The sequence below is a fragment of the Thermobia domestica genome, chromosome 4 (genome assembly GCF_964235325.1).
Source record: "Thermobia domestica chromosome 4, izTheDome1.hap1.1, whole genome shotgun sequence".
Taxonomy (NCBI): domain Eukaryota; kingdom Metazoa; phylum Arthropoda; class Insecta; order Zygentoma; family Lepismatidae; genus Thermobia; species Thermobia domestica.
The window spans coordinates 325,927,400-325,951,664 of record NC_137457.1 but is presented as its reverse complement, the minus strand read 5'-3'; the positions used below and the strand labels follow the sequence as shown (position 1 = coordinate 325,951,664).

General features: G+C 36.7%; 1 protein-coding gene across 1 annotated transcript; it reads left to right on the top strand.

Annotated features, from left to right (window-relative positions):
* The first annotated feature begins 1,410 nt into the window (after positions 1 to 1,410).
* On the top strand, positions 1,411 to 4,714 carry LOC145683566 (uncharacterized). The gene is made up of 2 exons (XM_081754914.1): positions 1,411 to 2,870; positions 4,640 to 4,714. The coding sequence occupies exon 1, from the start codon at positions 1,477 to 1,479 to the stop codon at positions 2,848 to 2,850; it is 1,374 nt and encodes a 457-aa protein (XP_081611040.1). The 5' UTR covers positions 1,411 to 1,476; the 3' UTR covers positions 2,851 to 2,870; positions 4,640 to 4,714.
* The last annotated feature ends 19,551 nt before the right edge of the window (positions 4,715 to 24,265 follow it).

Below are 24,265 nucleotides of genomic sequence, written 5' to 3'. Positions count from 1 at the left end.
CTAGATGAATAAAAAGGGTTTCTTCTAAATTCGTTATTGACGTAAGGCAAAGAAATACCTGTAAAGACGGGCACGTATCCATTGGGAGGAAATGTCGAATAATGGAATTGCAGTGCTGAAATTTCATTTGCTGCAGTTAATACCACCTCCACCCCAAAATCTGAAGACATACCTGATTTATTTATTTATTAAATTTTACTGGGAAACGACTTCTCGCCTGAGTGCTGAAAGAGGACATTTTCTTCAAAGAAAATTGAATAAAATGTAAAAGTCTTTGATTTAGAATATTGATAGAGATGAACAAGAGGTGAGACTCAAATATTTTTGCGAAACAAGAGACGAGACTTTGGTATTTCTCATATCCCGTCTCGCGTCCATCCCTATTTATAAACTGTTTGGTGTTTTCAATTTCAAACTCTGGTTTTGCAGTGATTTTTGTGCACTGACGGAATAATTTCACATGCGTCACAGCAATATTTTCCCTTAAACTGAGAACTTAACAGCGAGGGTGCGACCTCCTCGCTATGTGCGCCCTTCATCATCGCGACCTAAACATCGAGGTAGCGACCGCGACTTAAATCTCGATTTCGATCGCAAGGTATCTTCGGCATGCATTTACTGTAAGTCAGTTATTTTGTAGTTTATGTTCACAACAAAACCCTTATACAGTTCTTTCTGCAATACCATTAAAATTATTTGTTTTTATGAAGATTTTTTCACTTTAATATGTATGAATGTGGTGTTTTCTTTTAGTAACGTGGTGATAATATCATTGCCTCTTGCGATCATTGTGCATCATATAAGTTATTTTAAAGTATACACTTAATGGTACGATTACATATGTTGAGGATATTCATTACAGTAACTTATCCTTAACCTTGGACCCGGGTTTGAACCCGTTTCTCTTGCGTTTAAATCAGACGTGTTAAGGCAGCCCCAACTTGTCCTTATAGTACCGATATGTTTTATTTTATCACACCACAGCCCTTTATGACAGTGTTCAGAAAATCTTTTAACTAAAAGGAAATCAATGAAAAAATATCGAGACTCCCCTGAAAACGCATAACAAGTCCTGCCATTGATATGCACCCACAAAAGTTTTGGAAAGTCGGCACCGTTGGTACGATAACCTCAACAACGAAATGCTTTCTTCGCCTGCTATACTATTTTCAGTTCCAATCTGCGGTTCAAGGTCATCCACCCTGCTCCGCGCTCTCCTCTTTCTCACCCCCACTCCGATGCATTCCCCTTAGTGTATTAGAAAAAAATGAGCAGGACACCCAATGAATGGGCAGAAGGCAGAGGGAGCAGCAACTTGTAATAGTTCGGCAACAGGGTTGCTAGGTGTAGGGTGCGTATTGAAGGGTGTAATCTCGATGTGATATCGCTTATTTGAACGTTGTACTTACAAGTGAGAAACGGTTTATTTATTTGAATAGTTTATTTGAATAGTGTGTGAGGAAAATATTCTTTGGCATGCCTCCAGTAAAGAGGGATCTGAGACGGCAGTCAAAGGATGTAATATACAAAGTGTATACATATTTTAAGTCTCTGGAAAATTGCGAGGAAAGAGTGTGTGATTTCTTCAGAGGTGCACAACGAAGAACTGCAGAGGTGTGTAAAGTATCTTTGCGAACTGTGCAGAATATATGTGAGGAAGCAGAAAAAAGTCTCGTTGCCAACTCAGAGAGTGCGGGTCCATTTTTTTCTTCGCCAAGGAAAAATATATTGCGGGAAAATAAGGTCACAGGGTTAGATGACTTCCAGAAAGATGTTGTTCGGCGCTCTGTTCATGACTTTTATGATAAAGGTGAATATCCTACCCTGAGAAAATTGAAGGACGTATTAAGGGAGAAAATAGATTACACTGGAAGCATTACCTCCTTACACAAAATTGTACAAAAACTAGGGTTTAAATACAGGAAGTGTAATGACGGTAGGCGTTTCTTAATGGAGCGGAATGACATTGTAACATTACGGGCTGCGTTTTTAAGGAAAATAACTGCCATCAGAAAAGAAAATAATCCACGTCCTATTGTATACCTGGATGAAACATGGGTTAACCAGAATCATGCCAGAAAATTTATTTGGCAGGATTCTAAAAGAAATGGTGGCCTAAAGGTTCCTGTTGGAAAAGGGTCTCGATTAATTGTGTGTCATGCAGGTTCAGCAAAACATGGGTTTATAGAAGGGGCGGGTTTAGTCTTTCAGTCAAAAAAGTCAGGTGACTATCATCACGAAATGAACAGCAATTTGTTCAGAGAGTGGTTCACAGACCTCCTTAGGAGTTTGGAAGAAGGGTGCGTGATAGTGATGGATAATGCAAGTTATCATTCGATGCTTGTAGATAAAATTCCCACCACTAACTCCAGAAAAACGGACATTGTGTCGTGGTTGGAAAGAAATAATATACCTCATAATCCATCACACACAAATGCAGAATTACTGTCTATCGTTAAGCAACACAGCGATAACCTTAGAAAATATGAACTTGACCAATTGGCTTTGGAAATGGGGCATGAAGTAGTACGGCTGCCACCGTACCATTGCCAATATAATGCAATAGAACTCATATGGGCCCAAATAAAAAGTGAGGTGGCTGATAAAAACAGTACTTTTAAAATCAGAGACGTACGAAAATTACTTGAAGATGCCATGAATCGAGTGACTGTGGAAGACTGGAAAAACTGTATTCGTCATGCAGAAACTCTGCAAGATGAAGACTTCATAAAAGAAGGATTGCGAGACGAACAAATTGAAAGAATTATTATTCATCTGCGAGATGAAAGCGAAGACGATAGTACCAGTTCAGATGAAGATTGCGAAGAAAATGAAGATATTTTGCTATAACATTTATACTTCTGTATTTGGTAAGTTGATCGCTTATTTACTTTCTTAAAGTTAGTTACTTTCATAGTTGTTGGGTTTAAACACCTGCTTTATCATTATACAGTATTATTACGAGTCAAAACTTTGTTCCTCTCCCTATTAAATAGTTCCCCTGGCAACACTGTTTGTGTATGTTGTGTTTGGAGGGGAATAGGTAACCGTGTGGGGAGACTATGTTGTGACCTTGAAGCGCAGATTCGAAATGAAAATAGTATAATAACGTTATTTTTAATAAGTACCGTAAATGTGAGAGTAACGTTTGAAATTATACCTATGACAATAACGTTACTAAATTGGTTTCGTTTTTCGTTACGATACAGGAAGTGTAACAAATAACGAATATATTTGATGCAATTAAATACAATGATATTAAGTTAAACAGTTATGTCTTTAACATTATAATTTTGTTGCAACTTATTACGTTATCATACTTTAACGTTACTGCAGCATAACTCAACGTTAGTAACGAAATGCTCTCTTCGCCTGCCAATAACGTTAGTTGTAATAAGTACCGTGATTGTGAGAGTAACATTTGAAATGATACCCATAGCAATAACGTTACTGAATTGGTTTCGTTATTTGTTACGATATACGAACGGTAACAAATAACGAATATATTTACTGCAATTAAATGCAATGATATTAAGTTAAACAGTTATGTCTTTAACGTTATCATTTTAATGAAACCTATTACGTTACCATATATTAATTTGATTGCAGCAGTAACCCAACCTTAATAACGAAATGCTCTCTCCTCCTGCCAATAACGTTATTTTTAATAAGTACCGTAATTGTGAGAGTAACATTTGAAATAATACTCGTGGCAATAACGTTACTGAATTGGTTTCGTTATTTGTTAGGATATAGGAACGGTAACAAATAACGAATACATTTACTGCAATTAAATGCAATGATATTAAGTTAAACAGTTATGTCTTTAACGTTATCATTTTTATGAGACCTATTACGGTACCATATATTAACTTTATTACAGTACTAACCCAATCTTAATAACGAAATGCTCTCTTCGCCTGGCAATAACGTTATTTTTAATAAGTACCGTAATTGTGTCGGTAACAGCTAAAACGGTATTTAACGCAGTAACGTTATTCATTTAGTCTTAGTTTTTGTTATCATATAGGTATGGTAACAAATAACGAATTAAAAATAACGCACATTATGTTAAGTTAGCAAGCCCTGGTTTTAAGGCCCATAGTTCCAAAACTGTAAGACCTATTGTAGTCGGCTCAAGACTTTACTTAGGAACTAGTATGTCCTCTATCCAAATATCCATGTTTCAGAATCCTGTGGTACTTCCGCAACATTTTTTATAGAGGTAGTTAGTGAGTACTTCAGGTTATACGCTCGTATCCAAACTCCCTCTATAAAAATTGTTGTGTTAGTACCTTAGGATTGTGAAACATTGATTTTTGTATAGGGCACATATTAGTTTCTGAGTGAAGTCTTGACCCGACTACGGTAGGTATCATAATTTTGGAGCTATGGACCTTTAAAATTGATTTTTTCATGTTTTCGGTAGCTTATACCTACGAAAGGAAGCATTTGTGCACCCAGGTTGCCCTATATTTTTTGTCTTATCTTAGTGTCAGGAATCACCCCTCAAACGTTGTAGGTGTTGTTTTGAAACACCCTGTATTAGAAGTTAGTTCTATGGAATCGATTTTATTATTTAATATTTTATACAGAAAAACTAAATCATGTGACTATCTATGATTTATTTTTCCCGCAGGCAAATAAAGCTGTGCTGATTGTAAACAGACTGATACAAAGAGACATGAATCGAGACGTGAAAGAAGAGGTAAAATATACTTAATATGTATGTTATGACGCGTACATACTTTATTTTTTATTATATTGTTATGCTAAAGGCAATTTATATTAATATTGAAAATCTAAAGTACTAATTTAAATTGTAAGTCAATTTAATAAAAACTTCCAGAATTGGAAACACTAGTTGCCAACAATGATACTTTACCGCAGCGCTGAGATGTTGGTGATAGTGTGCTTCTGCTAACTCCGTACTACGTGAGGAGCAGTAGAACGCAATGTGCAATGGAATGAGCAAATCTTTATAGTGTAAAATGTGCGATCTTTCTTATTTCTAAGGAGAACAAATTGATGGCGCACGATTATATACTACTAATGAGCCAAAGTGCAAGTGTGTTGGATATGTCATGAGGGACAGTGTCCAAAGTGATGACGAAGTACAAAACTCATGACAAAACAACATCAACGAAGAAGGAACAGTAACTCGAAGCAAACCTCAGAGACAGGTCTCTCCGAGTGTTAAAGCGGAATGACACACAGAACCATCGTACGACTACGGTGCAAGGGCCAAGGAACTCAATATCTCCGAAATCTTGTGTCGAGAATCACAGTCCATCGTCGTAAGTGACATGACACGGACGTACTGGTTTCGGTTGCACGGGTAAAACCGCTTATGGTCGACCATAACAAGTCGGAACGACGCCAATGATGCGAGGAATCTGAATCATGGGCTACTGATAACTGAAAACGTTTGATATTGTCAGTCAATTAGTTGTTCACCTTATTTCAAACGACGGACATGTTTATGTATGGCAGAAGCACAAATAAGTGTACTCTTTTCACACGAAAGACATGGCCGTTCTGTGACGCTGTCGCCAGCAGTATCCTCATTTTCAGTAAGATTTATGCTGATGCTTACCGCTCACGTCACTGGTAGTGATTATGTCGTCATTTTAGAGGAGCATGTACAGATGGTGTTTCCAGGCAATGACGCAATATAGCAGGATGATAAAGACCCCATTCATACACCTGGAGTTGTTCTGCCGTGGTCGTTTAGGAGACACGAACTCGGAGCAGATTTCCGCCTCTATTCTCTCTGACATGGAATTGAGTAATGCTCTGCACGTCCAATTGTGTAATATTCCACTTCATACTATTCATGACTTCCATAATTTCATCCTACATCGCATCTGAGTTATTTTCATGGCAAAGAGTTGTTCAATGTCTTATTAACCCTTTTCTTGACAATGTATCCTTTGGGATACATACTTTTTGAACATTTTTCGTTCTTTGACTACCTATTTTGGCAATGTATCCTATGGGATACATTACATCACAGCCTTGTCTAAATAAAACATGTAACTAAAATGTGCAATTATCTATTATTTTATAATGGCACAGAAGTCGCATCCAGTATTTTTCTGAGCAACACAAGTCTCCTTGCCAAGAAAAGGGTTAACCTGGTAAATTGCATTTAATTTTAGGTGTTTCGTTTAAATTCATTCATATCTGTATCTGTCTGTGTGTATGCTTTCACATCGACTCGCTGAATCAATGGCTATCAATCATACCAACCTGAAACGTAGTAAAATCCCATTTTGAGAGGCTGAAATTCCCATTTTGTTCCTGAATTTATAATATATGAAAAGTAAAGGTACCGTATATCACTCACTTTCTTCAAGATGTGAATGAATTTTGATCTTTTACTTTAATAAAATAGTTCATTAATAAGTAATTAAGGGAGAAAATTCAAAAATGTTGACTAAAACACGAGTACTTTTTGTTGATAGAAATTACTATTTGCATCAAGCATTTGTGTCGTAATCTTTGATAGAACGTAACAAAACTAAATAAGACAAGCTTCATACTCTAATAATTTCGTTTGGAACGTTTTGGAAGATTAGTTGCTTACCGTATAGTAATTTTTAAATACCAGAGTTGAGCACCGTAACTTACGTTTTTTCTGGGAGGGGGGGCAAGAATAATTACGTGTATTTGGCCTCTCAAGAAAAAGTTGTTTTTTTCTAATTCATCGGCCCCTCTTTACATCTTTCTCTTACTGTTTATGGGTCTCCCGGAGCCTGTGGGCCTTCCTGCACGGTAAGGTCTGCGGGGCTGTTAGTTACGAACCTGGGCCCGTTCCATACATGACAAATTAATTAATGGGACAATATTGACAAATCTCAAAGACATACGAATAAATGTTATTTCTAGGGCCCCTAACAGTAGACATTTTTTTACTGAAATGGGCCCACGACTCACTTTGTTTTATTTACCTTTAGTATGCTGTTTTGTTTATGTAATGTAATGAACCTGTTTGATGCTTCATTTATAATTTCATGTTCGTATCGTATATGGAGTAAGAAAATGTTGGCCCCTGTCGAACGCCTGAGAGCTTCCCTGGAGGGGGGCAGTTGCGCCTCCTGCCCCACTCTTCCACAAGTTACGGCCCTGGCAGAGTTATTAATAAGTTCCAAGGTGATTATCATTAGATTCTCAACTCACTGTAGAAATCACTTCCACAGTAACATACATTTTACATAAAAATTTGACAACACTATAGATATGCTACATTGACTTCATCCCTAGTCTTCCGTTGCAAGCGCTGCTATCGGTTGAAGGAATTCCACTCGCTTTCTGTCGCTTAGCAAGAGCTGAACCCCTATTGGCTCAACGCGTGGGTATGTGAGGGTGTGAGCGTTACTTCGCATTTTTGCCACGGCTCAAGACATTTTGGCAGCACAATAATTCACGTTTATTGACGTCTCATTGCTTTACTTCCCGAACATAGAGAAAGTTATTGGTGTCGATATAAGTAAATATATGAAAAATCCCATGTATACTGCCAACTTCTACGAAAAATCCCTTTATCCCTTTTAGAAAAATTAATGTCAAAAATTCCCACAAAATGGGATTTTCCCCACGTTTTGGTATTAATGATTGCTATTTAGCTATCGCTATGGTATAGGTGAAACAAATCATTCGAATATATTACATGTAATCCACTATCAACAAAAGAAAGCAAATATACGAAACTAGCAGCGTTCACCCCGCTTCGCTGCGGTCACCCCGGAACGCAATAAACTTTGTTACTTAGATAATTTTTACTTTTTCGCTTTCAAGTGATATGATAAAAACCATAGAAGATTGCAGTAAATCTTAACATTATATCGCCTGTCATTTATGTTAACCCGCCCCGCTTCGCTGCGGTCATCCCGGTGCTGGCATATTGTAAAAGTGTCTGTAAAAATAAGCAAATCAATTAAAAAATTTTAAACAGAAGATTCAAGCTATTTTCCGCTGTATATCGCCTGTCATTTATGTTAACCCGCCGAGTGACACGGTCATGCGGGTTGCATATAAATACGTTTATTTTTACCTATGATGAACTAATAACAAAGGATTTGTACGTTATGGACACCTGATTGGTCAATTATCTCAAGACACTGGTAATTGAAAATTAAAGTGATATGATAAAAACCATCTAGGGTCCAAATCCTAACAACCCCCCAAAAATGAAAGAAATCGGTTCAACCGTATTAGCGTGATGAGCGGACAAAGGATTTTGTGCGTTCTCTTTTATATATATAGATTGTAACTATTAGTTTGAGCGTAAAACCTCTGCAAACTATGTATAATCTGCTATAATAACTAGGGCCCGGAAGTTGAGGAAAAATCCTCTTTTTTTACGAGTGCCCGAAGACGAGGCTTAACGTAATATATGATCATTTTGGGTCATTGCAGCCCAGAAAATGGTGGATTTTATTTGTCCTTTTTTCCCTTTTTCTGTTTTTCTTAATTGGTCCTTTTTTAAGCTTTTCTAAGTCTTAACGTCTTTTTTTTTCACTTCATCATTCGACAATAAATTTACTGGCCATGAACTCCGAATCAGCACCACCTCTTAAACATCTTTCCTTTATTAAAGAAAATTCAAAAGATAAGGCATTCTACAATGACCCCTATATATATAAGATACATTTTATACATAGTTATGCCCTGTGAGTTAAAGCACTTCGTGTTTTTCAATATTAAAAATGAAGTAAAACAAAATATTCTCTAAGACTTTTCAAAATGTTTTTAAGTGTATCCATTACATGGATAACTTTCAAAATCTGACGATGTTTCTTTAATAACAGTTATTTTTCTTTCATGCAGTTACAATTATTTGCCAACCAGTTATCCCATAAGAAGTTGCAATTTATTGCATGTGGAGCTGTCCCACTGGATATGAGTCTTCTGCATTCAGTGAGTATGTCCAAAACTATTCATACCAACTCATTTAACACATTTAAGTCCACTATGACACTGGTTACAAATATCGTGGATTTACCACACTGAAAGAATAAGAAGCAGGGGAGAGGTGGGCAATGGCGATCACCTAAGAAAAATGAGTTGTTACGCAGTCTCATTTCCAAAATATATTGAAACAAATTTGTAAATACATCCTCCAATCCTTCTACAATAAGTGTGTAAAATAAAAAGAGGATCATTCTTTCAGTTCGGGAACACGATGGAAAAAACTCAAATTGCTACTTTGGTCGAAATTCCCATCACATGTTGGTAATGGCGATCACAGTATAAGCTTAATAAACAACCATAGCTCCATAGGCAATTCATGTTTTTTTTTTTTTTTTGGCTAAACTGTGCCTTTGAAAGACTGAGAAACGTCAACTGAATGTTTTATTGACGTTTTTTTCAAACATATGTCATAGATATATCCACGTGGTGAGTCCACAGCAGTACAGTCAGCATGCACCCACGATTCACAAAGGTTACATCAATACCAGAGCTCGTCGTCACGCTCAAATTCATCACATAAAGTTCATTTCGCTGATCAACTGGTAGATCATCATCACTGTTGTCGTCGCAATTGTTAGCATCCCCTAAGCCATCTTCCTCTGACATTGCGTTGACAATGGTTTCAGTTGATATTAGAACTAGTGGATCCATGTTCGTCAATCTGATGATCCTCGGAACCATGGAATTGAAAGTCTTTATCTATGAAGATAGTGGTGGGATCTGAAGGCCAAATCCCGGTAACTTTTAACCCAGATGTGCCTTTGGCTACACTCGTAACAGCCATAAGCCCTACACAACAGCCAACGAAAAGCTTCAAGTTCGAGGTGTTGGCCCTTCTGTCTTTTAATTTCTAGATCACACTTTTGATTGTAGAAATTCTTCAAAGTACTGGGCTCCACTTCAGCTTATCAGTTTTTCTTTTATAGTTTCCAACCATCTGCAATTACAAAAGATAGAAATTGTTCTAAATATAGAGCAACAATAAAAAGAACAGAAAAAGTAACTGCTACAGTCACACAAGATGAACGATAGGCTTACTCTGATGATAGTTAGAGTGAAAATGAATATTTTCCGTTTAGTTTGATAAATAAAATGGAATTACCATTAGGCCTAACCACTGTATTCGATTTTCAGTAATTATCAATTTGAAGTAAATTCTGTGTTCCAAAGTTTCAGTGTTTGTCTCAAGTAAGCGTTATTACCAATCTTTGGTCTAGCCTTCTTTATAATTTTTGGCTGAAGTATTGCAAAAGTTTGTTGGGAATGGCGATCACCATGATGGTAAACCGATCACGTTGATCGTGACATTCCCAACATTGCGTCATTTTGAAAATTTAGTTGGTTATACTGTAAAACGTAGTTTATTTGAAATATAACTATATGCCATGTATTAGACATAAATATAACTCTTTATGAAACTTAGTAACTTCAATACCTTACTACTTAAAATTGTACTTACCGTGAGTTGAAATATGCAGATCCTTATAAGAAAATCAACAAAAACAAGTTTCAGCACTTCAGTCTTCTCTGACAACTTTCTCGACAATACACAAAAAACCTAGCTACAAGAGGCAGATGGCAGCACTAGTTTGGCTTCTCCTCGGGTCAAAGTGGGCTGATAGCCATTCTCAACTGATCGTCATTCCCTTCCTCTCCCCTATCAAATTTTACCGTGTATAATGTATACACCTTTTGCCTACATTTTAAAGAGAAAATGTAAGTATTTGCACTGTACATAGGTATACTAATTTCCTACCTATATAAATGTTTTTAATTTTCACATTGTCCTTGGTACAACATTCAAACTTCTTTAACTACAGCAACGAAAGCATTGTTGTTATCTAAATATAAATGCATAACCAGAAGTGGTGGTTACTGTTTTAATAATATCGCGTGCATTTTTGGGATTCAGTTATTTTTAAAGCACCGGAATGAACAAGGTGACCAGACGTCACGTTTTAGCCGGGACAGTCCCTTTTTTCCAACCGTTGTCCCGTTTTCTTCTGATTCTCGAACGGGACGCCTAAATGTCCCGTTTTCAAGTAAAAATGACCTAGGTGTCCTGTAATTATTATTCAAAATATAAATCGTCAATGCAAATTCTCCCTTCCGTACGAACACTAGTAGCCAAGGTTGAGCCGTGAACTTCTGAATTTTCAAATGGGAATTGAGCGTTCGTGGTCCAAGTGAGAATTGAGTGGGAATTCTGATTGTTCAACTAGGTGAGGTGAGGTGATTTTAGTTTAGCGTCCCGTTCAGCAGCGAGGCTATATGAGACGTGGACCTACTGATTAACGTGGAATCCGAACCACATGAGCTCCCGCCGGGAATCGAAGATTGTTCAACTAGTTAAAAGAATTGTTGGGTAGAATTTGCAATTGGAAACCATTATTTGAAATGAAATCTTTGAGTTTTACGTCCCATGGTTATGCCGGTTAGGCTAAAGGAGACGGTGATTATGAGAAATGAGTGAAATGGTGGAGTGAAGAAAGTGGGAGAAAACGGGAGAACCCCGAGGAAACCCACACACACGGTGTTTGTCCATCACAAATTTCATTTGGTGGGGGCTGGGATCGAATCCGGGCCCCAAGCACCAGAGGTGAACGCTCTACCACTGAGCCACCGAGTCCCTTTTTTCCAACCGTTGTCCCGTTTTCTTCTGATTCTCGAACGGGACGCCTAAATGTCCCGTTTTTAAGTAAAAATGACCTAGGTGTCCCGTAATTATTATTCAAAATATAAATCGTCAATGCAAATTTTACTCTCTTCCATACCAACACTCGTTGCCAAGGTTCAGCCGTGTCTAGAACTTCTGAATTTTCAAATGGGAATTGAGTGTTCGTGGTTCAAGTGGGAATTGAGTGGGAATCCTGAGTGTTCAACTAGTTAAAAGAATTGTTGGGTAGAACTTGCAATCGGGAACCATTATTTGTTGTGTGGTACACGCAAAGTTAGAAACGGGGTGTTATCACTCTTACTTGTGTATTTTGTAAATTGAGAACACTGCTGAGTCCCAAAATGCAATCTGGAAGTCAGAACCCCCCCCCCCCCGTAGCCGATTCGTATGCGACCCGTTTTCGCAAGTTAAAATTTTGGTCACCTTGGGAATGAAGGAAACTTAAATCAATATGAAACGCCCCTCGTATTTCGTCTCAATTCTGAAAAATGAAGCGGAAATGTAGTAGAAAACAGACACTTCTGGTACGAGACGTCCTTGGTTCAAATTCAGGTATGTACGTTTCTAAAGGACAACATCGTGTTCGTTGTTTATACCAGGCTGCATTCATTATTTGCAACTACATCCCAACTTCATCAATGTATCCACAATCATTAATTTATCACCAGTCTTCATCCTACAAGTAAATGTAAGTAAAACACTCTCGTTTCATCATCTAAGCAGCTATAATATAAAATCAAATTGTTCAACAAATATTTTTGTATCTTTTTTCAGATAGCAGCGTCTGCAACGATGTACGTTGTCATTCTGATTCAACTAAGCAACTTTCCAACCTTATAAAGGCATTAGTGTCCCTAAGACCTGTAAAATAAAGATTTTGAAAATATTGTTCCGTATTTTGACTGACTTCTTGCATACTGACATAAAACCTACAGTAGTGGCTCTTGGAAAAAGTCACATCGATGTAAATAAAACTATTCTCGCTTTAAACTAGAAAACAACACTTGTCTAACGTACTAATTCATTACGTATATAACTATTAGTTCATTAGATAAGTTTCTTTCCCTTATTTTCTATTGATAAATGTTTAGCATTTACTAATGTCCCTTCCCTCAAGAGCAGCCAATGAAAACCAGATGCTTCACATCAATAACCATGGGTGTTCTTCTTCATTAAGGATCGATACAGAAAAAATATTAATTGAATTGTATTTACGTCCATGGCCAGCAGCAAGGTTCTATAGGATGATACTTTAAGTATTTAACCTTTCTACGCCCGCCAGAGACTTGAACGAAATTGTAGACTCTCACGTTGGAGGGCCTGGTGGACCCCCTAATTATCACACAGTCATGATTTATAAATCATTGGCAAGCTTATGGAACACAAATTCCAACAAGATAATTAGGAATTGTTTGTTTGTGCAATTCTCGCTCTATTCGTAGAATAAGAAATCTGAAGGAACCGTCCTGAAAACAAATTAATTTACGTAAAAAAAAAAAAAAAAAAACACAGACTTAAAAAGTGTCCAACTTTGCCCTCCTTCTCTCCATATAAGCAACAAGTACACGTACATGGTATTACCATGTAGTGGACAACTTCATTGCTTCACATACCAATTTTTATGAGTGTACCTCCAAGGGGAGAGTGGCCCCCTAAAAAAATTGATGCAAAACTACACACAAACATTATCCTCCTCTTCCCTCCGTCCTGGTACCTCACACATAAATGAAATGTATATAGGTGGAAAGCTTCATTCTATATGTTAATAAATTATCTTCCTAGTTTAATTAGGGGCTGAATTATTGAGGTTTAAAGTGCGGGTGGAGGTTCAAACACCCAATTTTATTTTCTTGCAAGACATATATAGCTCGGAATCTCGTGAACTCAATTGTGGATATATCGTTAGCATTTCCGCCTTTGGCGCGATAGACCCGAGTTCGATTCCCGGTAAGCTCATGTGGTCTGAATCCACGTCAATTTAGATATTTGTAAGAAAATTTTTGATGAGTTGGTGCCCCCATAACTTATTCATGGCCCCCCAACCACTGTGGCTGGTTTCCGCACTGTTTGTAATATGTATTTATATAGCCATTTAAAAGAAAAAACTCATGTTCATGTTCTGAGTAATAAGAAGTGTGTTTGTACACTAAAGTAGTCATGGAGCTATTTCTCGTAGACAATAGATTTTATTGCCCCCTTAATTGCTTTATTACCTAACGAGTTTCGATGTCAATATGGCCGTGTCGGCCTTGGGGAGACCGGCCCCGGGCTTGGGGGAAGTTTTGGGGGGAAGTGGTTTTATTACTTGTGCAATAGAGGTTGTTTGGAAAAGTGGAATGACCTCCTTTCTTGTTGAAACACGCTCCTATACGATTCTTGAATCGAAATTATAATCAAATTAGAATTAAAAACATGATTTAGATAATTAGAGCATTGGTATACGGCTTTGAACGCGATCCAACACGATTTTTGATTGAGGATACGGCTTTGAACGCTGTTTCTAGCTTTAAACATGATTTAATACGTTTCTTGAATCGAAATTATATTCAAATTAGAATTAAAACTACGATTTAGATAATTAGAGCAATGGTATACGTCATTGAACGCAATCCCTAGCTTCAAACGCGATCCAACACGGTTTTTGATTGAGGATACGACTTTGAACGTTGTTCCTAGCTTTAAACATGATTTAATACGTTTTTTGAATCGAAATTATAATCAAATTAGAATTAAAACTATGATTTAGATAATTAGAACTTCAGTATATGGCTTAAAACGCGGTCCATAGTTCCCACAAGGTTTTTCCCCATTAATTTAATTATGATCTGACTTGTAAAGCTCGTAACTAATTGAACACTCTTATTTGAACTAGAAAATTATGAATAATGAATATGATTACACCCTTTAAGCTCCAATGTTTAGCAACGATTTTTAATGGTGCTTTGTTTTACGGAGTAAAGTATTAAGATGGGAGGGAAAAAGGAAGGAAAGGAAGAAATATTTATTTATTTTCATTTATTTTTCTTGTTGCGAACTGCACTTCTTTCGTTTAGCTTGCTTGGCTCTTAAATGACAGACTTAACTCTGCTATTTTTCAGCGTTGCTCAGTACGAAATTCGCAGATACGCAAGGTTCTGTGTTCTCTCCAAGCGTCATTGTAATACTGAGGGTGAAGAATGAAGTTCAGTTTCTCACACCCTATGCAAACAACCTTGCGATATGATTGGCCAGGAAAAACCAGTTTGCTCCGCCTGCAATGTTTAACCATGGGGGCCAATCACTCCCTCTAGTTTGAGTGAACGGGAGAACCAACCCTTCCCCCGCTTCTCTTTCCATCATCAATGTCTTGTGTGAACAAGTTTCTACCCGCTCCCCACCCTTCCCCGCATCTCTTGACCGCATTCTGTGTGATCAGGTTTCTACCCTGCGACAAGTGACACACATTTTTTCCCCACCCCTTACTGCCACTCTTTGGCTGCATCCTGTGTGAACATGCTTATACCTTCTCTCCCCCCAACGGCGATAACTGACACATTTTTCCTCACAAAGGGTGTTTTTCAAACCAGTTCTGGTGGATGGTTTGCGGACAACAACCTCTTCCCCGCCCACTAACCTGATGGACAAACAAGTAGGATGTCCTTGTGCTCATTGCCAATAACCTGATGAATAAATGGTTGTCCTTCATTTTGACTACTGCAAAACAACACACACACAAAAAAGAACCTGTAGAATTACAACATACAATAATTGTCCTGTTCTTTTCGGCAAGATACAAGTTATTGAAACAGATGTTGAAATGATAGCTATATAGCTTACTGAATAAAGCCGGAATTTTAAAATTTAGGAACATTGTTGCCTGAACCCAACTAACGAATTTTATTGCTTGGTAAACAACTATTTGCTGTGAAAAATACGACAATTTGGCGTCTTTAAGGTATGAATTCAGACATGATGGCGATGTTTTTCAAACTTTAGGCATTGTGTGAAAATTCCTTGGTATTACCTCTATAGAAAAGAAATATTTGCTTCGATTCGGCAAGAGACCGACAAAGGAATTCTTTTTGATTCTTTGCAGAGCGAGGCAATGCTGTATTACAAGGCAAATTCATTTACTTTATTTTTTCTCCCCCTATTCCATTCCCCTTATGTTAATGAATAAATAAAAAAATATATTATATAAATGGAGTACACATTTCCTGTATTAACAATTTTGCTCGTGAAGTCTTCTGCCTTGCTTCTGCATTGTTTCTTTAAAGTGATTTTCTGGATTTTTCTGTGTTTGTTCAAAGAAGAAGATAATATATTCAAGTAAGTTTTATATCATTATAATTGATTAGATATATTTGCATAAGTATCGAATGGTGGGACTCCTCCTAGAAAATTAACACATATTGTTTTTTCTTATGAAAATAATTAACACGGTGTAGAAACGAGCTATGAGTTTGCCAATATGTTTCAACTTGTGGGGAGCATACCCCCCCAAACCTGAGGGAACCGCGTTTGACTTATAACAGCTTCTGTGTTTGCCAAACAGGGGAAACCATACATGGGTGCATAGCCCCCCAAACCTTAGGGATCCGCGTGTGACTTATAACAGCTTCTGTGTTTACCGAAAACCGAGGGGAAGCATACATGGGTGCATAGCCCCCCAAACCTTAGGGATCCGCGTGTGACTTATAACAGCTTCTGTGTTTACCGAAAACCGAGGGGAAGCATACATGGGTGCATAGCCCCCCAAACCTTAGGGATCCGCGTGTGACTTATAACGCCTTATGTGTTTATCGAAAACCGAGGGGAAGCATACATGGGTGCATAGCCCCCCAAACCTGAGGGAACCGCGTTTGACTTATATTGCTTTTCGTGTTTACCAAACAGTGGGTTTACCAACACCGGAAAAGCTAGCTTCCTGAACGGTCAGCACGAAGGAACGAAATATTTGTTTTTTTTTTTAAATTGTTTGAAGACTATGTTTGAGTTTTGATTCCGTTTCGGTTGCGTTTTTGGACAAGTTAACCACAGGAAAGAGTGAAGAATGGAATTAGCATTATTATATTATAGTTAAGAATATGTGGGGGACACGAAAAATATCTTGGCAGTGTTAATCTTTTTAGAGAAAAATGCGTGGTGACATCCCTTAAGAAAACGCCAATGAGATACTTTATAGTTTTAGAAATGCGTGGTGACATCCCTTAAGAACCGCCAATGACGGTTGGACTTATAGTTTTATAAATGCGTGGTGACATCCGTTAAGACCCGCCACTGACGGACTTTATAGTTTTAGAAATGCGTGGTGACGTCCCTTAAGAACCGCCAATGACGGTTGGACTTATAGTTTTAGAAATGTATGGTGATGTCCCTTAAGACCCGTCAATGAGATACTTTACATAATAGCTGGTATTTTAGAAATGTTTGACAATCTACCTTAAGACCCGCCACTGACGGACTTTACGGCAAAAATCAAGTGTGCAATTTCTTTGAATCTTTATAACTGAAATTGTGATTAAACAGAATTGCGTACTGTCCAATATTTTTGATGGTAGATTTTATATAAATACATTGTGTCTGAATGATTTGTCATGAATCTGTATTCATATTGGGATGTCTATTCGGAAAATAAGCAATTTACACATAAAGAACACTTTTAGAACACATACATATTCAATATTTACTACAGATAATGTTCAAAATATATTGTTTAGTGTAAAATAATTAAGTTCAACAGAAAAGATAGACATTTGTCTTGCTTGTATCCCTAATATTTAGAAAATCAGTCAGTATTAAGTGTTTTTTATATATAAAGAGTTCTTAGTTGTAGTGGATGCAATTTTCCAAGATACATGCGAATATTGCAATTTTACGTAAATGTGTAGACTTTTCTTTCCCACAGTTAGACTCCAAAGAAAAGAACTAGGTTCATTGATTCATTTTGGATCATAGCGTCCGACTTTTCCCTTTGAATTCGTGTTAGAATAGCTTGACTATCACGAAACGTAGTGAATACTCAAATGTTTCTCTTTTCCAAGACATGACAAATGAAAGAATGTAATTAAGTGAGAGAAATTTAAGCTAGATGTTCTTTTATTTCTGAATAAGTGTTGGGAATATATTTGAAAAATATATAAAATATGAACTTGCGTATTTTTAACATGTGTTGCAGTATTCAGAATCTTAATCATATGGTAGTCGCATGCTTTTTGTACATACTAACTCTATATTAAGCAAGGTAATGAGTGAGAAAAAATAAATATTGGCTTTGTAAAAATGAAATGAAATACGGATTATTTTGTTAGGGGATGCAGAAAGAGAATACAATGCAGTGTGAACGCGGTCTTTTGCGTGGAGGAAGAGGGGGGCTATACCCGGAGTGAATTTCCCCTCATAACTTTTTCCAAATAGTGAACGCGCTCTGTTGCGTGGAGAAGAGGGGACACTATGCCCGGACTGAATTCCCCCTCACAACTTTTAATTACTGAATGCACTCTTTTTTGCGTAGAGAAAAGGGACTATACCGGTCTTTAAGAGTAATGCCTCCCATTACTGAACGTTACTTGTTTTATATATGGATTTGGAGTGAGAGATCTCGGTTTTATCCCGTCTTTTTTTTTTGGCACTAGGATTTTAATGTAAACGTATGCAGCAGTACTAGTAGAGGGGTCCCTCACTGAAAGACTGGGGTTCATCCCCCTGAAATGATGCGGTACCGCAGCACTTAAGTAAATGTTTGCTTGTCACTGAAAGACATGGGTTTATATTCCTTATTTAACCCAATAGTTTTACTTATACGCGTTTGATCTTCAATACTTTGATAGAATATTAAGACCAACAGAATATACAAGCATATGCTATGGTTTATTACACATTGAAAACATATATACTATACTCACCTGAGAAATATACGGAACTCTGTCACACACGCGTCAGCACTGCGGAACTTTCAACGCACAACTAATTTTTAATTATGACTTTTGCCGATAGGTGTCACTAGTAGTTCTATTAAAATAGTATTAAATCACTATTGCTAATGTACTGGTTCTGATTTTTTTTCTTGGAAAACATATTGGTAGTATTAGTATAAAAAGTATAAGGAATCCGCAGAAATAGTGTTTGTTCAGTTGGTATGACCTAGGATTGAACTACAGACCCCCTAAACATATAAAGTGAACACCTTACCACTTTTAAATAAATAAATAATTTTGTATGAATTCCGTTTTATAACATGTTGTTGGAGTGGAGTCATATAAGTTTTTTTTTATCGGGATTGAGATATAGGGTTTTACAAGTGCAAGAGTTTTTGCGGGTGAATTAGATTTATCTTTTATACGATGATGAAAGATTGATTTGATTTTATATTTCCGATCTTTAAACATTTTATCCTGTGAGATCAGACAATTTTCAGCAAGCATACTATTCGTGAAAAGAGGGAAATTAGGTATCACGCAAGACATTTGTTTGGTGTAAATGAGAAAATCATTATTATTATTTTTGACTGAATGCCACGTCGGTAATTGGACCAGAACCGTTTGCTTTGAATGCGTTTTCGGGTACGTCCGCGTCGCGACACCTTTATACCGGGAATCGGGCCCGGGGCCGCTCACATTGAACGCAAAAGCGAAAGCAAGTACGCTACGCGGAACCATCCGCATTAAAGCCAAAACGCGTTAGCGACTACGTTGTGAGGGAACACTAGTTCCCCTACCGGGAATTGAACCCGGTGGTGCTTGCACTGAATGCAAGAGCGTTAGCAATTATATTGTGAGGGGAACAATAGTTCCCCTACCGGGAATTGAACCCGGTGGTGCTTGCACTGAATGCAAGAGCGTTAGCAATTATATTGTGAGGGGAACAATAGTTCCCCTACCGGGAATTGAACCCGGTGGTGCTCGCACTGAATGCAAGAACGTTACCGATTATATTGTGAGGGAACACTAGATTTGATCTTAAGTTATTGGTACGTTCAGCTTTGGGTTTTACACAGCACAGATAGTTTGCTTGTACAGATTTATTGAGAATTCGAAAATGTATAAAGTACTTTGCCAGAATTCTACATAGCTTTTGCAAACTATAGGCTAAAAGAAACTGATTTTGTACGTGGATAGAATAACAGAATTTTTATTTCTATTAAGTATAATTTGCACTATTTTGGTAAAATTATGTTGTACTAATAACATTTTTTTTTTATTATTTTCCAGAAGAAATGGAGTCCCAACACCAACCATCAACATCATCATCCGCTTCTTCCTCCTCCCTTAACCATATCGAGTGGTTTGAAAAAATACATAATTTATTAGATGTAGCAGAGGGAAAGAAAAGGAGAAGAGATGAGGGGACATCACAAAGGACGAAAAAGACGCGCTACTCACCAGTGGTAGAAGTGGTTCAAAAAAGAAAAGAAACTACACCAGTGGAAGAAGTAACAGTGCCACTAACTCAAGAAAGAAAAGAACTTCGACCAGTGGAAGAAGTAGCAGTGGAAATAGTGGGGGGGCGGGGTAATAGCGGGGCAGCGAATGAAGCTGATATATATTTGAACGATGGGGAAGATTGGGTTATAGTGAAGGCAGGGGAAAAGTGGGATCGATTAGAGAAGGCAAGAAAATTGAAAGAAAAATTTTTGAAATAAATAAGTTGTATATATATTTGTAAATAAATTGTGTGTTTTTGTTGAATGGGTGCTGGGAAATTTGTGTTTTCTTTCCTCTGAATTTTTAAAACCTTTCCAACTTTTTAACAGTGCTGAGGTATTTTGATAATAGTCTCAATAACTAATGTGCAAACATATAAGGTTTCTTCTTCCTTTATATATACTTGAAATTAATGCAGGTTCTATTTTGATGAATGGTTGAATTTTGAGTTTATTTTTCAGCAAGAAGTCTCTATTTTTTTCTAAATTCTTAGAACATTCCTTGTAAGAATTAATCTGTTGTCACATGACCTGTCTTCGGGAATCGAACCCTCGATGCGTGATATTAGAAAATGTTTTCGTACAAATAAAAATATTAAATGTCCAACGCTGATGTACTATTCAGTTAGCCAAGACGATCATACTAACCACTTGGTCATGAAACAATTTTAGTTGGTACAGTAGAAAACAAACTGTACACGGAACTATACTGTACAAACCTTGAAGATTTCAAAACAATTGAAAAGAGAGAAAGAAAATTGCTTATTTGATTTTTCACCAGTAATATTTCTCTTTGTCTTGTGGTAAACTAATCAAAGTTTAAACTTGGATAGGCTAAAGGAGACAGTAATTATGAGAAATGAATGAATGATTTAATGTTGTTTCGTCTTGAAAAACTCCAAGAGAGTTCACTACAAGTCTAACTGGTGGTACTACCACTGACCCACTGATGTCTTATATTGAAATTTGAAATCATATTCTTTACTAATTAAATAAATAATTAGTGGTCTCTCTTCGCTATGTATTGAAATGATTTCCCCTTGACTGTGTATTAAAATGAAATGTGATACCTCACAATTATTTTGTTTAGGATAAAGCAATTGGTAAAATGAAGAAACTCTGAGGGGAACGCTTGGAAAAGTTACAGACACAATATGTTCAGTCATAATTTTAGTTGGTCAACCCGGAATCTCAACCATCTAAGGTGAAGTTTGGTTCCACAATTAGTTTGAAAATATGTATTCGTGAGGATAGAACAGTAAGCATGTTGTATGTCAAGTCTCATTTTAACATTTAATTGGTGTAAACCTCCCTTGGTTTTGAATTTGTGAGCGTAATGTGAAAACAATCTTATTTTATTTGACATCACATTTGCGTGGCACGATTAAGGAAAACTTTACGTAAGATAGTCATGATACGTATGAATTTGTTTGGAGTTTGCCATCATCAAAGCTATTTTCTTTGTAGTCCTTAGACAGTAAACTGATAGACTTTGAAGTTCTTTTAAACATTCTACTTGGGAATCGAATCCTCTTATTACTTATTCTTTTGAGTATTTCTTGTATTGGATTATCGGCTTTGCGGTATGTATTTTGACTTACCAATTACATTTTTAACGAATCGCTTGTTCAAGCTCTGCTTTTGTGTTATTTCGTTTTTATTAAAACTCAGCTTTTGAATTCTTTCGTGTTATTTATAATAACACTAAAGTCTATGACTATATTAAGAGCTACTTGTGAAATAAATGGAAAATGATATTAGAAAACTATAAGTACGAATAAAATTTAGATGTCAAAGACATGTACGCTATCCGCTTAACCATACAAACTTTTGTTTCATCTCGTCTCATCTCATAGGCAAGATAGAACAAAGAGAAAAACTATTCTTATTACTTTTAGTAGTGAGGTTATATGAGACATGAAATCGATACATTGATCATTTAGTGTAATCTCCTTTCCTTATGCTCTGTAAGCTAAGAGAAATGAATAATGCTGACAATCAAAACAAAACAAAATGTACATTTAGAGGAAGAGAGAGAGAGAGGTCCAGAGATGGAGGGAGAGAGATGTACAGAGAGGGAAGGAGGGAGAGAGAGGAAGAGAAGGATAGAGAGAGAGAAGTTCAGAGAGAGGTACAGAGATGGAGATAGGGAGAGAGATGAAGGGAGAGAGAGGAAGAGAAGGATAGAGAGAGGTACAGAGATGGAGAGAAAGGTACAGATAGGAAGATAGGGAGAGAGAGATGAAGAGAAAGATAGAGAGAGGTACAGAGATGGAGATAGGGAGAGAAATAGGATGTACACTACAAGAACTTTGTATTCAATAATCTTCATGGTTTTGCGAAATATGTTCCTATCTTTCTTTACAACGATTTGATAGTTCACATCATTTTATTTCTTCAGACTCAACTGAATTCCTCATAAGCAATACGAAGCTAGAACTAACCTAATGATGGATTTGTCAACAATTTCATAGTTCTCACTGTAATTTTTCGTATTATTTTAGAGAACATATGCGTAGCAGACTCCTTGTTAAAATTGTTTGAACACTAAATAATGATAAGTAAGCACTTCAAAATTAGACCTGATATATAGCTGAAGCTATTAAATACCAACAAGTTGAATGGGCTCAAGTCAGAAAGTATACTTGAACTGAAATCTTTATTTCTAGTGGGTATGAAGAACACCTCTTAAGACATGTGGGTGAATAAATGAAGGAAAACATGGGTGTTGGGAATCGAATCACAAACTACCACATCAGAGATGTGTACCCTATTACATATAAAGCTATTTGATTGTACAACAGATAAATAAATAGGCGATATACCACACTTTATCCGTAAAATAAATTCCAAATTCATGAAACGTAAGAAGGAAAGGGGGCAGAGGCTGATGTTGGAAACTTTTATAATTTGCTCAGTTTACTATAAATATTATTAGGAATTAGATTTTTTTCTTTCTTTGTTTGAGCTTATCAGTATTTAAGGACATGTTAGCTATGAAGGTCTCAGTATCTATTTATCTATAAAAAGTGTACTGCGCTGTGAACAATATCGTCACTCGGAGATTTATCAACTGAATATGAGAATTTGTAAAGTTTGTAGCAAAATAGCTGATTTGGACAGCGAGTACATCTGCAACATATATTCGCAACCTACACTAAACAATGCTGACAAACATTCTCGTTCTCCTTAAACAATGAAATAAATGAAATCTTTGAGTATTACGTACCACATTTATGTCGGTTAGGCTAAAGGAAATGAATAAAACTATGAGGGAAAACGGGGAAAATTCCCAAGAAAAGTTACGAACACAATATTGTCCGGCACAAAGTTCACTTCTCAGATCCTTAAACAATTTATTACTCCCATTTGATCTTTCCTATGACCAATATTATTTTAGATATTGTTTGTTGTACTTATCTGCCCACATACTTTTCTGCATTAGTAGAGCAACTACCCACATCCGGTTGACAACTCTGATGAATTTTACGCTGGAACCAAGTCAAAAGCAATACCGAATGCAAATAGAAATGGGGAGTAAACCGCTAAGGCTTCAATGGGTAATAGGATAGGACGACTGTGGACAAAGTAGGAAACTCAGCATGAAAGAGAGAGACTGGTCAAAAGTAAGAAAATGATAATTAGATACAGCTTAAGAAAATTAGATACAGCTTAAGATAATCAATAATGGAAAATAACAAGAGCAAAGGACTACTTAAGAATCGGAAAATCTAGTAAACATTGTTAAAATCTTCCCTTTAACTTTTAAAGGGATTATTTATGGATCAAATCAAACTGTCACATTGCGTTGGAATCCAATAGTCTAATTAAAACAAACACATGCAAAGGATCTATTGGTGTTCAGGTATCGTGATTTCTAATTATTAATTTAAATGTTAGTATATAGAAATTCAAGCAAGCGCGGGTAAACGGGATGGGTGACTTTGTCAGTTATAAGAAAACTGTTGCAAAGATGTGATATTCAAGCAAGCGCGGGTAAATGGCATGGGTGACTTTGTCAGTTATAAGAAAACTGTTGCAAAGATGACATATTCAAGTTAATTTGAATATAAGAATCACTTCATAATCATAAAAGAATAGCAACTAAAACTAATGGGGGTGGAAACTATGAGTTTCAGGTCTACTTTAAACTTGTTCAAACCTGTTTTCATTGGTTAATCCAGATAATACAATACATCCTACGGCGAAAC